At 34.9% G+C, this 15,921-nt stretch overlaps 1 protein-coding gene across 3 annotated transcripts in view; it reads right to left on the bottom strand.

Annotated features, from left to right (window-relative positions):
• Positions 1–15,921, bottom strand: part of YTHDC2 (YTH N6-methyladenosine RNA binding protein C2) — a 79,094-nt gene that overhangs the window by 4,741 nt on the left and 58,432 nt on the right. For 2 of the 3 annotated variants that reach the window (XM_064376223.1, XM_064376224.1), the window contains exons 24-26: positions 9,274–9,383; positions 7,272–7,564; positions 4,825–5,002 (exon numbers count right to left, since the gene is read on the bottom strand). In XM_064376223.1, coding sequence (XP_064232293.1) covers positions 4,825–5,002; positions 7,272–7,564; positions 9,274–9,383 — 581 coding nt within the window. Of the gene's footprint in view, positions 1–4,824; positions 5,003–7,271; positions 7,565–9,273; positions 9,384–15,921 lie in introns of those variants that run through there. The other variant, XM_064376225.1, reaches the window with a different exon arrangement.

The raw sequence follows: 15,921 nt of genomic DNA, 5'->3' as shown, positions 1-15,921 counted from the left end.
TCCGTTTCCCATGTGCATATGAAATATAAAATTTGTACTCTTACATTTTCTCCTCAAAGCACTGGATAACAAGAAAACAAAACACATTGTACACCTATCCAGGGAAAAATAATAAACAGAAACAGTCTCAGACACGACAGAGTTGATGTAATTAGGAGACAAGAATGTTAAAGCATCTGTTATAAATACATTTATTATGTTCAAGAAGGTAGAGGAAAACTTGAACATAATGAGAGGAGAAATGGAAGACATTATTTACTTATTTTTTTTTAGGGAGACAGGGTCTCACTCTGCCATCCAGTCTGGAATGCAGTGGCATAATCATAGCTCACTATAACTTCAAATTCCTGGGTTCAAGTGATCCTCCTGCCTCATCCTCCCCAGTAGCTAGGATTACAGGTGGCCCATCACCATGACCAACTAATTTTTAAATTTTTTTTACAGAGATTACAGGGTCTTCCTATGTTGCCCAGGTTGTTCTCAAACTCCTGGCCTCAAGCTATCATCTCACCTTGGCCTCCCAAACCATTGGGATTACAAACATAAATCATGCCCAGCCAGAAGATATTTTTAAAAGACCCAAAAGGGACTTCTAGAGATGCAGATACAGTATTTGAAAACACTCTAGAAGGAAAGAACAGCAGTTTAGACACTAAATAAAAACATCAGTGAACATAAAGACAAAACAATAGAAACTATCTGAAATGAAGTAAAGACAGAAAAATGACTGAAAAAAATGAAGAGAACATCAGTGACCTATGGAACCATATGAAATGGACTTACATCTATCCAGAGTTCCAGAAAGGAAGTTCTTCAGATAGAAGTAAATAATACAAAATAGACATTCATATTAATGCGAAAGAATAATGAGCACAAGATTAGTAAATGATAAATATAAAAAATATTTTTCTGGCTTTTAAATCTTCGTAAAAGATAACTGACTATGTAAAGTAAAAATAATACATTATAACATTTACATAGAAACAAAATTATGAAAACAATAACACAAAGGAGAAAAGTGTAAAATAAAAGAACTCTGTTGGCCGGGCACCATGGCTCATGCCTGCAAACCCAGCACTTTCAGAGGCCAAGGTGGGCAGATCACTTGAGGTCAGAGTTCAAGACTAGCCTGGCCAACATGGTGAAACCCTGTCTCTACTAAAAAATACAAACAATTAGTCAGGTGTGGTGGCAGGTGCCTTAATCCCAGCTACTTGGGTGGTTGAGGCAGGAGAATCACTTGAACCTTGGAGGTGGCAGTTGCAGTGAGCTGAGATCACACCACTGCATTCCAGCCTGGGCAAAAGAGTGAGACTCTGTCTCAAAAGAAAAAAAAAAGAACATTGTTACATTGTTGCAAGGTTCTCAAACTATATCTGAAGTATCATTATACTGATTCCAGATGACACTAGAGTTAAGTTAAAAATAGCTTCATTAGTGAATTCTATCAAAGATTCAAGGAAGAAATAATACCAATTCTGCCTATCTCTTCTAAAATACTGAAGTGGGACAAACACTTCCCAACTAATATTATGAGGCCAGCTTTGCTCTGACATCAAAACATACAAAGATACATAAGAAAAAAGAAGTACAAAATAATACCCCTCATGAACAAAGATCCCTCATTTAACAAAATCAAATCCAGCAATATATAAAAAGGGTAACACCATGACCAAGTGAGGTATACACATAAGAAAATCAAGTAATGAAATTCACCATACTAATAGACAAAAAATGCTTTCCCCCTGAAATCAAGGCAATGACATGTGGCTCTCAACACTGAAAAACATTTTACTGGAGGCTATGGCCAGAGAGATAAGGTAAAAAAAGAAATAAACAGCAATCAGATTGAAAAGGAAAAAAGTAAAACTATCTTTATTATCAGATGGTATGATGATTCATGTAGAAAATCCTGAGAAGTCTACATAAAAAGTTAACAAATACATGAAGTAAGGTCGTAAGCTTCAGGGAAGATATACATATATCAAATTTATTTGTGAATACTCCTGCAATTAAAATTTTAAAAAATAGTATCAAAACATTAAATACTTAGGGATAAATTTAATGAAAAGTGTGTAATATTTGTACTATCAAATTTATAAAACACTGTTAAGAGAAATTAAAGACTATCTAAATAATGAACAGATATACTATGCTTATGGATTAGAAGACTAAAAATTGTTACTTGTTGACTTTCTTCAAATTGATCTATAGATTCAATGCAATCCCACTCAAAATACTAAAAAATTCTTCTGTAGAAACTGATGAGCTGACTTTAAAGTTTATATGAAACTACAAAGAACCTGGAATAGCCAAAAGCATTTTGAAGAAGATAAAGTTGAAAGACAACTGATGGAAGTTGAAGGATTAACTGATTTCAATACTTACTTATATAAAGCTACTAAAATAATGTCAGAATACCACTGGCAAATATATATATATATACACACATATACATATATATGTAGAGAGAAAGAGAGAGAGAGATTAATAAAACTGAAGAGTTCAATACGTAGACCACATATTTATGGTCAGGTGATTTTTGACAAAGGTGTCAAAGTAACTCAATGGTAAAAAACAAATGGTTTTTAACAAATGGTACTGGAACAATTGTATAAGCAAAAGCCAAAATGTAATTCTTGACCCACCCATACTATAAAAAAAAATTAACTTAAGTAAATCGTGTATCTAAAATGTAAGACTGCCAATTATAGACGTCTAAAAACAAACATAGGAGCAAATTTTTATGATCTTGGGTTTGGTAAAAATTTCTTAGTACACATAAAATACTAATCATAATAGAAAAAGCTGATGAAATGAACTCCATCAAAATTAAAAATAATTGCTCTTCAAAAGACACTATTAAGAAAATGGAAAAACAAGCTACATATTGTTAGAAGAAATATGCAAAACATATAATTAAGCCTCGTACCCAGAATATACAGAAAACTCAAATCACCAAAAACCAACAACAAAAAGTGAACTAAAATTTGAACAGACATTTCACAAAGATGACGCACGATGGCTAACAAGCACATAAAAAGATGCTCAACATCATTATCAACTGTTAATGCAACTGAAAATACAAGTTAAAACTATAATGGCCTATTACCATATACCCAACTAACATGGCTAAAATTACAAAGGCTAATAATGCCAAATACTGTCAAGAATATGGAGCAAATGGAACTCTTATAGTTAAAGGAAATGCAAAATAGTGCATTCATTTTGAAAAACAGTTGGACAGTTTCTTGTAAAGCTAAAATACATTTGTCAAACAACTCAAACAATACTAATCCTAGGGATTTGCCAAAGAATAGAAAACATATTTACACACAAAGACTTTACTTGAATGTTAGTACCAGTTAGTACAATGTTAACAGCTTTAGTCTTAATAGCCAAAAAGTGAAAACAACCGAAAGGTCCATCAGCTGATGAATGGATAAACCATAGTCTATCCAGACAATGGAATACTACTCAGCAATAAATTAAACCAATAATACACCCAACAATTTGGATAGATTGTTGATACACTCAATCTTACGTATGTTGCGTTTTGTAACTGGCTTATTTCACTTAATAGAATTTCAAAAGCATTCTATTAAGTGAAATAAGCCAGACACAAAATGTTACATATATATGATTCCATTTACAGGAAATTCTAGAAAAGGTAAAACTTAAGGGACAAAGAGCAGAACAGTGAGTTACCAGGGAGTAGGGGTGACGGAAATGTGTAGATGATTGTGGTATAGTTACATGATTGTATACATTTGTGAAAATTCATTAAATTATACAATTTAAACTGCTGAATTTTACTGTAAATTATACCTTAATAAAGGTGTATAAATAAACCAAAACACATGAAAACCTGAGAATGAAAATTTACAAAAACATTTCTTTTCCTTTTATTTAACAAAGATTATATCAACAGACACATTCACCAAAATACAAAATGCAGCTAAATAAACTCTAATCAAATACTTACTCAACTACTAAAACAGGAAGCAAATGTAATCACATCATGAACATTTGAAATTATTCTTATTACAAGTTTTTTTAAAGATACATAGTTTTCAATTCCATATCAACATTTCCTACCTTCCCAACCCTATCCCATCTTGTTTTATATAACCACTGTAGAAATCAATTAATAGAAACCACTGTTTTCAATTCTGAAATTATAAACCAAAGTTAAGTTAAATTAAAATAATCTTTTTGTTACTTATTTTAGCAAAAAAGGTTCTAAAGGGCTGGGCATGGTGGTTCATACTTCTAATCCCAGCCATTTGGAGGCTGAGATAGGAGGATCATATGAGCCCAGGAGTTTGAGACCAACCAAGGCAACAAAGAGAGACCCTCATCTGGAAAAAAGAATTTGTCTTTAATTAGCCAGGCATGATAGCATGCACCTGTAGTCCCAGCTACTCAAAAGCTGAGGTGGGAAAATCACCTGAGCCCAGGAGTTCCAGGCTGCAGTGCAATACGATTGTACCACAGCACTCCAGCCTGGGCAAAAAGCAAGACCCCCATCTCAAAACAAAAAAGGTTCTGAAGAATTGGAAAGAAATAATAAACAGCCTAACTATATGCCAGCAGTGAATGATCTGTAGGTTTTAAAGCATCCCAAAATACCCCAAGATGGTAATAACTAGAAATATTTGGCATGAAGGAAAAATTTTTAAATTTACTCAAAGTGTACCAAGTTTTCCAGCTTTAACTTACATCTAGAACAGAGGCCACAATAAGAAAAGTCGTCTAATTATTTTATAATTTTGTTTAAATACCTAACATTACATGTTCTACATTTTCTTTCAGATACTCTACCTTTCCTGAGGATGGAGGAGAAGGACTAGCACAAGGACTTGGGTAACTACTGTTGTCTGTAGATTTCACAGAAGACTGATCTGATCGGTCATCAGTGCCTCGTTTGGTATGTAAAATTCCCCTATCTTTGTACTTCTGAGGTGGGTGTAATGCTGGAGATGGAGATTTCATGAATACTCTTGAGCAAGGAGGAAGCAAAGATCAATTATGTGTAAGTTCATAATACAAAGATCAGTTATGTATTAGCTTATAATACAAAGCAGATGCCATTCCAATCCAAAGTCCCAATGATATTATGATTTATGGAATAGTATATAAAAATACTAAGGTCAGGAAATATAGATGTCTATGACAGTATTAAATTTACAACTACATATGAGATCCTCAGCAAGTCTCTTAACTAACCTGAGCTTTAATTTCCTTATCTGTTAAATAAAAGGATGATATCTAAACTCTAAGATTTTTCTATTCTAAAATTCTATGAAAAAATGCCACAACCGTGGCAGTCAGGAATTTCATAATTTTTTTTTAAGTATGGGTTTTTCTGGATCAATCAGACATTAAGTACTTCCTGATATGTTGCAATATAAAGTTTGCAACACCACCTATACAATATTCTTCTCAAAACAGTGGATCCAATCAAGCCCTGAAAGCTAACCACCAGCTTACATAAGATACATAGGGCACAAAAATAAATAGTGCCAGGAAAAAACAGAGACAAATCCATAATGTAGGACATCTCACAGTACCACTGACCTAGTTTCCTGAACATTTCACCTACTTGATTCATCTAACAAAAAAATTTTTTGTTGTTTCTTGCTTTCTTTCTGTTTTGGCTTACATATTTAAAAGTAAATCCCACACATCATATCATTTTATCTTTCCATATTTAAATATGCATCTGTTAAAATGGGTGCACTGTCCCTACATAACCAAAGTGGTTACCAATCCCAATAAAATTATCATTTCCTCAATGTTTTAAATTATTGATGTATTTGAATCAGCACACAAGGAAGACTCATGCATTATATATTAGTATGTCATGTTTCTTGAGTCTAACAAAATTTTTTATAGGCTGGTTTAGGAATAACTCTATCACATAACAATTTCTATGAAAATATATTCCCACATTCTAAATAACTAATGCTCAAGAAAATTATAGAACAACATTTTCAAAAAGTGGGGAGTACCTAAGTAAAAAATGTATTTTTTAGTCTTCTCCTTTTTCTCAGCAGGGCTTAGAACAGAAGGAAAGGTTCAGGCACATATTTTGCAAGCTTTCCTTGGAATCTTGTTGAATTATTCCTAAAATGTAATATCTGAAGAACGTGGAAACCAACATGTTTTATTCCTCTTTAACAGAAGTTTTAAATGATATTAAGCCTTTATGTTTCATTCAAATATGAGAAAGTCTGATCAAAAAAAGGTACTAAAAACCCCACCTGATCCTTGAAAAATAGTAAGCATCATGTATCTTTTATGTTTCCATTGTTTCTATTTTCAGTTTAACTATAAAATCATGTTCTTACTACAGAGACTTTTCTACCAGTATTGCCAAAACTAGCCTCATAGCCAAAACTAGCCTCATAGGCAAGAATGATTTTTGTTATCAATTTTAACAAGTTGAAAACCTACTATGAAGTAACTTAAATTTGATTCTAACAAGTGTTTTTATAACCAGAAACATTTCTGAATCATGCCCAATGATTTATTATAACCACTATCATATTACTAAAATTTACATAAATCATTATGAGCTGTCTCATTAATAATCATAAAATAAAAACACCACCATATCTAATTGCAAAAGAACAAAAGAAGAATTTGGCTAAATTATGACAAAAATCTTGTCATATGACAGTAAATTTGTTTACTTCTTATATGCCTCCCCGCTCAATCAAATGTAAATCCTCTGGAGGAGATCTTATCTGTTTTGTTCACTTCTAGATTCCTCACACCAAAAACTGGCATTCAATGTGTCTCTGAATGAAGAATTTTTCTATATGAATGCTAGTCAGCAGTATTGATATCTAGATAAGGCTTGTAAGGAGGTTGTTCTTTCAAATGGCCATAGCCAGTACTGCTAAGGACATCTAGGTAAAATGTTACTTCACATATATCAAGTAAAATATTTAAATTAAAAATGTCTACATATTTTTGAGATCCTAAATATGTGAATTCTAGAAATTAGATATTTTGACCTTTTCCTGCAAAAGAGTTGCCTTATTAAATAACACATAGATACCAATAGTTTAAAATCCATATATACCTTAGTACTTAGAAGAATTAAGTTTGATAAGTAGAAAACTCTTTCCACTTTACCTTTTTATGGATCTTAGATTATAAAAAAAAGTAATTTTTAATTATAAAAGCACATGATTCTAAGATAAATAATTTATTTTCATGAAGAAAAAGTGACCCATTTTGGTAAAATGTCATAAATTTACCTTTCTGCAGTAGTACATTCATCAGAAAATTCAGTATCTGCTGAACTTTTTCTACTATTATTTGATCTCCAAGATGAGGCCAAAGGAAGCTCTTCTGAAGACATAGGCCTTGGCCTTTGGCCAATTCCAGATGGTTGTTGCAAACCTGCAGACTGTTCTTCAGTGCTTAAAACAGCTATAATTGCTCTTATGGTAGCTTCATCAACTTGAGACCAAGGTTTAGACGGAGCTCTCATTCGGCGTAAAAATAAGCTATGCCACTTCTGCCTGAGCTGCAGCAATAAACTAGCTGCCTGTAATAGTTCAAATAGATACAAGCAAATGATATCACATATGCAAAACACCTATTTGTTGATTAGTTTCCATTAGTTTGCAACTGTTTCCAATAAACATATTTCACATTTCATATAATTTACTAATTTCATTATTTTTAATGCATCAATGAAATTAAATTTATTTATAATATTTTAGGCACAAAAGTCACAAAATCAAATTAAATAGTCTAATAACAAAGACAGTAAACAATAATTGTGGTAGAGTGTGATTAATACAAGAAAAGTAGCAGCAGGGTAAATTAAAATATATATAATTCATACTGTTATTTTAGTGCCTGTAGAATATCCAAATCATCATGTCCTGAAGGCAGCTGGATTCAAAGAAAGGTCTAAGATATAAACTTGAAAGTCACCAGTTCCTAAATAGTTGCAAAATATACAAATAGAGGTAAAGTCCCCAGGGACCATACAGAGGGAGTAAGAAGATGAAAGTAAGACACAAAGTGCTAGAGAACTTAAAATTTAAGGCACAAACATATACAGCAGGATCTGTGAAACAACCTAAGAAGGACTACAGAGAAACAAGAACTAAGAAAGATTAATGTTACAGTAACTAGTGACAAAGAATTTGGAGCAGGAGTAAGGAAGAAAATTGGGAAAGGGCAGGATTACAAAAAGGAGGATATGGACAATAGTGATAAATAACAGAGAGAGGTCACATTTATCCAGGACAGCAGATGGACTTTGACAACATGAAGGACACAGTTGACTTTGGCAAGTACAGTTTCAGTGAAGTGAAGGATTGGTGGGAATGGAAGTGAGAGTGTAGTAGGTCGAAGTGAGGAATGAATGGATGCTAAAAAAGTAAACCTAGCCAGTGTTAACTACTGACAGCTTGGCGCTTCCCAAAAACATATAGAGAATGATCTTGGAAAGTAGAGATAGAATCAAGGGGAGGCTTTGCCATGAAAATTTGTAATTTGAAAAGAAACATTCAACCCCCCTCAAACCCCCAATTCAGAGGTATATGCAAAGAGAAAATAGAATGGACTCATATCTTTCTCTCAGAAACAGAGTTATACAAAATAAAAGGAGTTCTTTTGTACCCAATACTCAATACTTTCTTATATATCCAGAAATACTCAAGGATTACTGCTACAGTTTGAAGTTTTTGTCCCCTCCAAAATTTCATGTTGAAACTTAATCTCCAATGCAATAGTAATGGGAGGTGTTGGCCTTTGATGGGTGATTGAGTCACAAGGGCTCTGGCTCCATGAATTGGATTCCGTATCCTTATAAAAGAGCTTGATGGAGGGAGTTCATGCCCACTTGCCCTTCTGCCTTTTGCCATGTGAGTACATAGTATTCCTCTACTTCAGAGGAGGCAGAGTTCAGTGGCCCTCACCCAATGTCAGCACTTTGATCTCAGACTTAACATCCTTCAGAACTGTGAAAAATAAACTTCTTTTCTTTATAAATCACTATAGCAGCAACAACAGACTAAGACAATTACCTTGCTTAAATACTGGGCCACAACTGGGTTTTCCAAGTCTTCTGTTGGAATAAACCCCAATACAGAAGACAATGAATGAGGTCCCTATGAAAACTAAAAAACAAACTGTATTCTCTGACACTAAGGGCTCAATATTAAAGATAAAATCATACTATATATCAAGTCACACTAACTGAATGAAAGAAATTTATTATACTACTAGAAAGCAACTTACCTCTGGCTCTAGTTTGAAATTGAGCCACTCATCAAGTTTCAAGGCTGCCAAATTAGCTGTAGTTTTGTCCTCCATTTCACTATCACTACTGTCATTGGGAATGCCATCCACTGTCCAAGAACATAATGAAAAAAAATCACTTTTACCTTCTTACATTATGGAAAAAAACTAAGAATAAATACTCTTCATGTACACAAACCCTCCTGACATACTAACAATCTGTGTGGGAAGTTCTTCAAACCCAAAGATCACATAGCAAATCTCAATATTTATTTTAAAGAAAAAAAAGACACCAGTTGAAGACTATGATCTCTAATCACAATGCACCAAAATAAAAAGGACAAGAATATAAAATTTGAAGCACCATCTTTAATAACCGGATGAAGAAGAAACAAAGAACATAATTCAAGAAAGGAATGACTACACTACAGATCAAGAACTATGAAAAGTGCCCAAAGCAATACTCTTATAAAGTCACAGGTTTCAATTTTAAAAAAGAAAAAGTAAATAGCTAAATACAACTTAGAAAAATAGCATTAAACCCAAAGAAGATAGAAAATTTAGAAAGATGAATTACAAAGACAAAATGGTAATAATTAAAACTATAATCCAGTTCTTTGAAAAGATTAAAAGACAACCCTCTGTAAATTAACAAAGGAAGAAGAAAGCAAAAATTTATCTACAAAATCAGGTGAAAATAAGATTATAAAAATTAATACAGAATGCATTATAAAATTAATATAGGTTAAAATATACAGTATGTATAAACAAATTTGAAATCTTCAAAGAAATTTATTATTTTCCATAAGAAAATAACTAAAACTGAAAGGAGAAGAACTAGAAAAATCCAAATATGTTTAAGGAAGAAATCAAAGAGATCCCTAAATAACATCACCAAAGAAATCCAGAATGCCAAGTCTCTCAATTTTGCATGGAATCAAATAATGATCAATTCCTTTAATGAGACATATCTAACCCTAACCCCAAAACTTGATTAACACGTAAAACCTACATACCGGAATATGTACAAGCACGCACCACACAAACCCTACAAGTCAGCCTCAACAATGAAGATGCATATAAGAGTTTTAAATAAATGCTAGAAAAACATCCAGCAATGTAATAAATCACACTTAGTCCAAGAAAGGTTTATTTTCTGAACAAAATAATAGTTCCATAAGAAAATCTATATATCATATCAATAGGCTAAATAATTTTGATTATATGAACAAATGCTCAAATGCTATTTAGTAAATTCAACAAATTTTTAACACAAAAACAAAAGAAAAACCTTTTATGCCAGGTATGGTGACTCATGCCTATGGTACAAGCTACTCAGAAGGCTAAGGTGAGAGGATCACTTGAACCTTGGAGTTCAGGGTTAAAGTGAGCTATGACTACTGCACCATTGCACTCCATTCTGAGTGACAGCGTGAAAACCTGTCTCTTAAAAACAAACACACACAAAACCCTCTTCCCTAATTTAATAGAAACACTTTTATTAAAATTAACATTATAATCAATGGTAAAACTTTAGAATTTGAACCTTTAAATTCAATAAGACAAAATGGACCATTAATTCAGTTTTCTAATGTCTTCAAAAAGAAATGAAAAAAAAAATACATTTTGGTAATAAAGTATTAGCACCTGAAGGTAATATAATTTAATAAATTACAAAGTCCAAAGGATTAACGGGTTTAACAAGGTACAAAAAATATGTCTGCAATAATGTTCCTACTAAGCAAGTTCAGCAAGAAAATGAAACAAAGAGAATCCATTCACCATGACAACTGAAAACAGCAACAAAAGAATCTTAAGAATCACCTTAGGAAGTATCCCCAAGCTTTATAAAAGTTACCAAAAAATATATATTGCTGAGTATCTTTAAGATAAATTTAAAAGAAGGTATGGCTAAACTTCCTGGAAGGAAACTTTAAATTAACATATAACAGAGGCCAGGTGGGGTGGCTCACACCTGTAATCCCAACACTTTGGGAGGCCGGATTGAGCAGATTGTCTGAGCCCAGGAGTTCGAGACCAGCCTGGGCAACATGGCAAAACCCCATCTCTACAAAAAAATATGAAAATTAGCCAGGATGGTAGTGTGTGCCTTTAGTCCCAGCTACTCAGGAGACTGAAGTAGGAGGATCACTTGAGCCTGGGAGGCAGAGGTTGCAATAAGCTGTAATTGCACCACTGAACTTCAGCCTGAGGGAAAGAGCAAGACCCTATCTCAAACAAACAAACACAAAAGAATTGTTGTTTGCAGAAAGGATTAGAGAAGATGACTACTGAATATTCATTATAAAAAAATAGGTAAGATTAATAGCTCAATAACAGAAAGGCAGGAAAGAGTTACAGCTAGAACTTCTACTACCAGATATTAGAATTTATTAATAAACAAAAATACTAAACAAGAAGGTACAATATAAAGGCAGAAATGTAAAGGAATAGAGTATACAAAAGGGTTAGACAAAGATATCAAATTTAATATGCAGTCATGCAAGCTTTCTAAAGAAGGATATATAAGAACTATTTAATAAATGGTACAGATGATGGGAAAGCACTTGGAAAAACTTAGATCTTCATTTTAAGCCTGAATCAACTCAACATGGTTAAAAAAATCTTAAAATCAAATTATAGAAAACAAAAACAATATTTATCACATCAATGGAGAGATGATATTTTCTCAGCTTTGGAAGTGAATAGTAAAGGGAAAGATTATTTAGTTTAAATATACAGCAGTCAAAACTCAGAACTCAAAATATATAACACTAAAATGAATTATAAATTTCTTCGAATGTGATAGAAAAAAGATAGTATCTTTAAATTATAAAGCTATCATTCAAATTTTTGAGTAAAATATCAGTACCCAAATAAACAGGCAGAAGATGAAAAAACAACTCAACTAAAGGGAAATATAAAGAAATGCATGGAGAGTTATTTCTTTTTGACAGAAATAAAAAGAGCAAATGAAGGAATCTTTAAATATTTTATCTTTAAAACCAACACCAAATAATGGTATAGCTGCCATGAAATTCACTCTTAATTGTGCTAATATGATTGGGTACGGAGGAATAACTATAAATAATATCTATACATTTTTATCAAGTAATTTCCACTTCAAAGAGTTTTATCCCAAAGAAAATATTAAATGTATTAAAGCAGAAGGACACACAGATGGAGATGTTAATGTAGCAATGCCCCAATCTCGTCTATAATCTTATAAATTATCAATCATGCTATTTCTACTCTCTCCATACAAACTTAACACACTCAATCTCTAGGCATATTCAATAGAGCTAACCACTCCTTTCTTGAAATATATTTACCTCCAACACTGAACCACTCTTTCTTCCTCTACTCAAATTTACACATTCTCTTTAGGAAATCCATTCTCATGTCTATAAATACCATTTACAAGCTAATGACTTCCAAATTTGTATTGCTAGCCCAGACATCTTCCCTGAGCTCCAGAAATGCATATCCAACTGCTTCCTGAAAAAAAATGCACTTAGAATGTCTTAGCCATTTCAAAGTTAACATGTCTAAAAAGAACCCTTAATTTCTCCCCTACACAATGTGCTCCTTCCAGTTTTCTGAATCTCAAATGAGTGGCAAACTACTATAACCAAAACCTGAGAATCTAATTAACTCCTCCCTTTCCCTTACTATCCACATTCAATCTAGTAGGTACTAGCACCTTTGAAATAATTTTTTTTTTGAGATGGAGTCTTGCTCTGTTGCTCCGCAACCTCAACCTCCTGGGTTCAAGCAATTCTCCTGCCTCAGCCTTCCAAGTAGCTAGGATTACAGGTGCCCACCACTGCGCCCAGCTAATTTTTGTATTTTCAGTAGAGATGGGGTTTCACCATCTTGGCCAGGCTAGTTTTGAACTCCTGACCTCATGATCCACCCGCCTCAGCCTCCCAAAGTGCTGGGATTACAGGCATGAGCAGGCCCCCAAAAAATTTTATATCTACTTCTCTTCGTATCAGTGATCACTATTCTATCTCTGACCCATCATCTTCTGTTAGAAGACCACTGCAAAAGTCTCCTGCCTGCCTCCACTCTTCTATTCTTGTCCCTCCTGTAATTCATCCCCTCAGCTAAAATGATCTTTTGGAACATATCATATGTCATTCCTTTACTTAAAACCTTTTAATGGCTTCCTTTGCATTTCTGTGGCCTACAAGTCATCACTTTCCTTTCAACCTTATCTCATCATCGCCCTATTCCATTGATCAATGCACTGTAATCACACAGCCTTTCTGTCAATTCCTACATCATTTCGTAGCACAGAATCTTGGGGCTTTCCACCTTTCTCCACCTATAGCACATTTTTGCTTCTTCTTGTGGCTGGATTCTTCTCATATTGCAGGTCTCAGTTTAAGTCTTATCTTCTCAGAGAAATTTGTCTAAGCTTCCTTTCTAAAGTAGGTCACCTCTAAGGCAGTCCGCTTTGCATTTCCTTAATAGCATCATGTAGATTATTTACTTTTTTACTGTTTGTCTACCTTCACTACTGTGTAAATTCCTAAGGCCAGAAACACTCTGTTATACCCTCAATTCCGAGGACAGTACCTGACATATAGTAGGTACTATTTGCTGAATCACTAAATAGCAAATAATTTGAAATATTCAAGATGTCCAACTAGAAAGGAGCATTTTAAATGCATTACGCCAGGGGATCAATCAAAGATGGCTTATTAGAAGCAGTTATAGTCAGCAGCACTCACAAAGAGGAATGAAAAGGCAGAAGTGAATTTAGCACCTTCAACTGAAATATTCAGGTTCTCACATAGGGATTGACGAGGCACACAAATCAACCCATGGAGAATGAAGAAAAGCAGGTGGAAGCAATGGCCCACCCTGGAGCAGCACAGAGCCAAAGGAACCCCCACCCCTAGGCAAGAGAAGCAGTAAGTGATTGTATGACCCCTCCCAGAAAACCACGTTTCTCCCATGGATCTTTGCAACCTGCAAATCAGGAGATCCCTTCATGAGCCTATGCCACAGAGCTGCGTGGAGTCTTGGCAGAGCCGTCACTCAGGCACATGCAGAAACTCAGGAGTTTTACATATTCTGCCCCTGGGATCCCTAGCAAGGCAGGAAATCTGTTTGTACATATCCCTAGGAAGTAGGCTGAATCTAGGAAGCCAAGAAGCATCATTCTACGGGTCCCACTTTCATGGCACCTCACAAATTAAGGCCAGACCCACTGGCTTGAAATCCCAGCCGGCCAACAGCAGCGGGTTGGTGTCTGCCTGAGATGGGGCTGAGTTCCCAGTAGGGGAGGGGTGGCTGTCATCTCTGTGGTTTGGTTGACTAAGCCACTCCAGCCTACTGGCTGCGGTGAATACAGGCGGTCTGGATGAAGAAGGGTTCCCACCAATGCAGCACACCTGCTGTAGCAAAAAGAAGCCAAACTGCTTCTTTGCACAGGTCCCTGATCCCATTCCTCCTGATGGGGTGAGACCTCAGAACGGGAGCCTCCAGTCACCTCCTACAGGTGCATGTGGGCTGGCAACAGATCAATAACCCCCTGGGACAGAATTTCCAGAGGAAGGAGCTGGCTCCCATCTTTGCTGTTTTGCAGCCTTCACTGGTGATAACTCCAGGTATGAGAAAAACTGAGGCAACTGGGGTCTGGAGTGGAGCCCCAGCAAACCGCAGCAGCCCAATGGTAGAATGGCCTGACTCTAAAAGAAAAACAAACAGAAAACAACAACAACAACATTAACAAAAAAGACCCCAAACAAACCTAATTCAAAGGTCAGCATCCTCAAAGATTGAAGGTAGATAAGCCCACAAAGGTGAGAAAGAATGCAAAAACACTGAAAATTCAAAAAGCCAGAGTGCCTCTTCTCCTCCAAATGACTGTGACACCCCTCTGACAAGGGCACAGAACTGGGCTGAGGCTGAAATGGCTGAATTGACAGAAGTAGGCTTCAGAAGGTGGGTAATAACACACCTCGCTGAGCTAAAGAAGCATGTTGTAACATAATGCAAAGAAGCTAGGAATCATGATAAAACAATACAGGAGCTGATGGCCAGAATAGAAAGTTTAGAGAAAAACATAACTGACCTGATGGAGCTGAAAAACAGAACATGAGAACTTCACAATGTAATCACAACTATCAACAGCAGCATAGACCAAGCAAAGGAAAGATCTCAGAGCTTGAAGACTGTCTTTCTGAAATAAGACAGGCAGACAAGAATAGAGAAAAAATAAAACTTCTGAGAAATATGGGATTATATAAAGAGACCAAACCTACAACTGATTGGGGTAGCTGAAAGAAACAGGAGAATAGAACCCAGTTGGAAAACATACTTCAGGATATCATCCAGAAGAAGTTCCCCAACCTAGCAAGACAGCCCAACATTCAAATTCAGGAAATCCAGAGAACCCTAGTATAATATTCCATGAGAAGATAAACCCCAAGACATAAAATCAGCAGATTCTCCAAGGTCAGAATGAAAGAAAAAATGTTAAGGGCAGCCAGAGAGAAAGGCCAGGTCACGTACAAAGGGAAGTCCATCAGACTAACAGCAGACCTCTCAGTGGAAACTCTACAAGACAGAAGACATTGGGGGCCAATATTCAACACTCTTAAAGAATTTCCAACCCAGAATTTCATATCTGGC

The sequence above is a fragment of the Aotus nancymaae genome, unplaced genomic scaffold (assembly GCF_030222135.1).
Source record: "Aotus nancymaae isolate 86718 unplaced genomic scaffold, 86718_ANA_hifiasm-v0.15.2.pri h1tg000014l, whole genome shotgun sequence".
Lineage (NCBI taxonomy): Eukaryota > Metazoa > Chordata > Mammalia > Primates > Aotidae > Aotus > Aotus nancymaae.
Note: the sequence above shows the minus strand (reverse complement) of the source record. Positions and strands in the feature narration are given on the sequence as shown.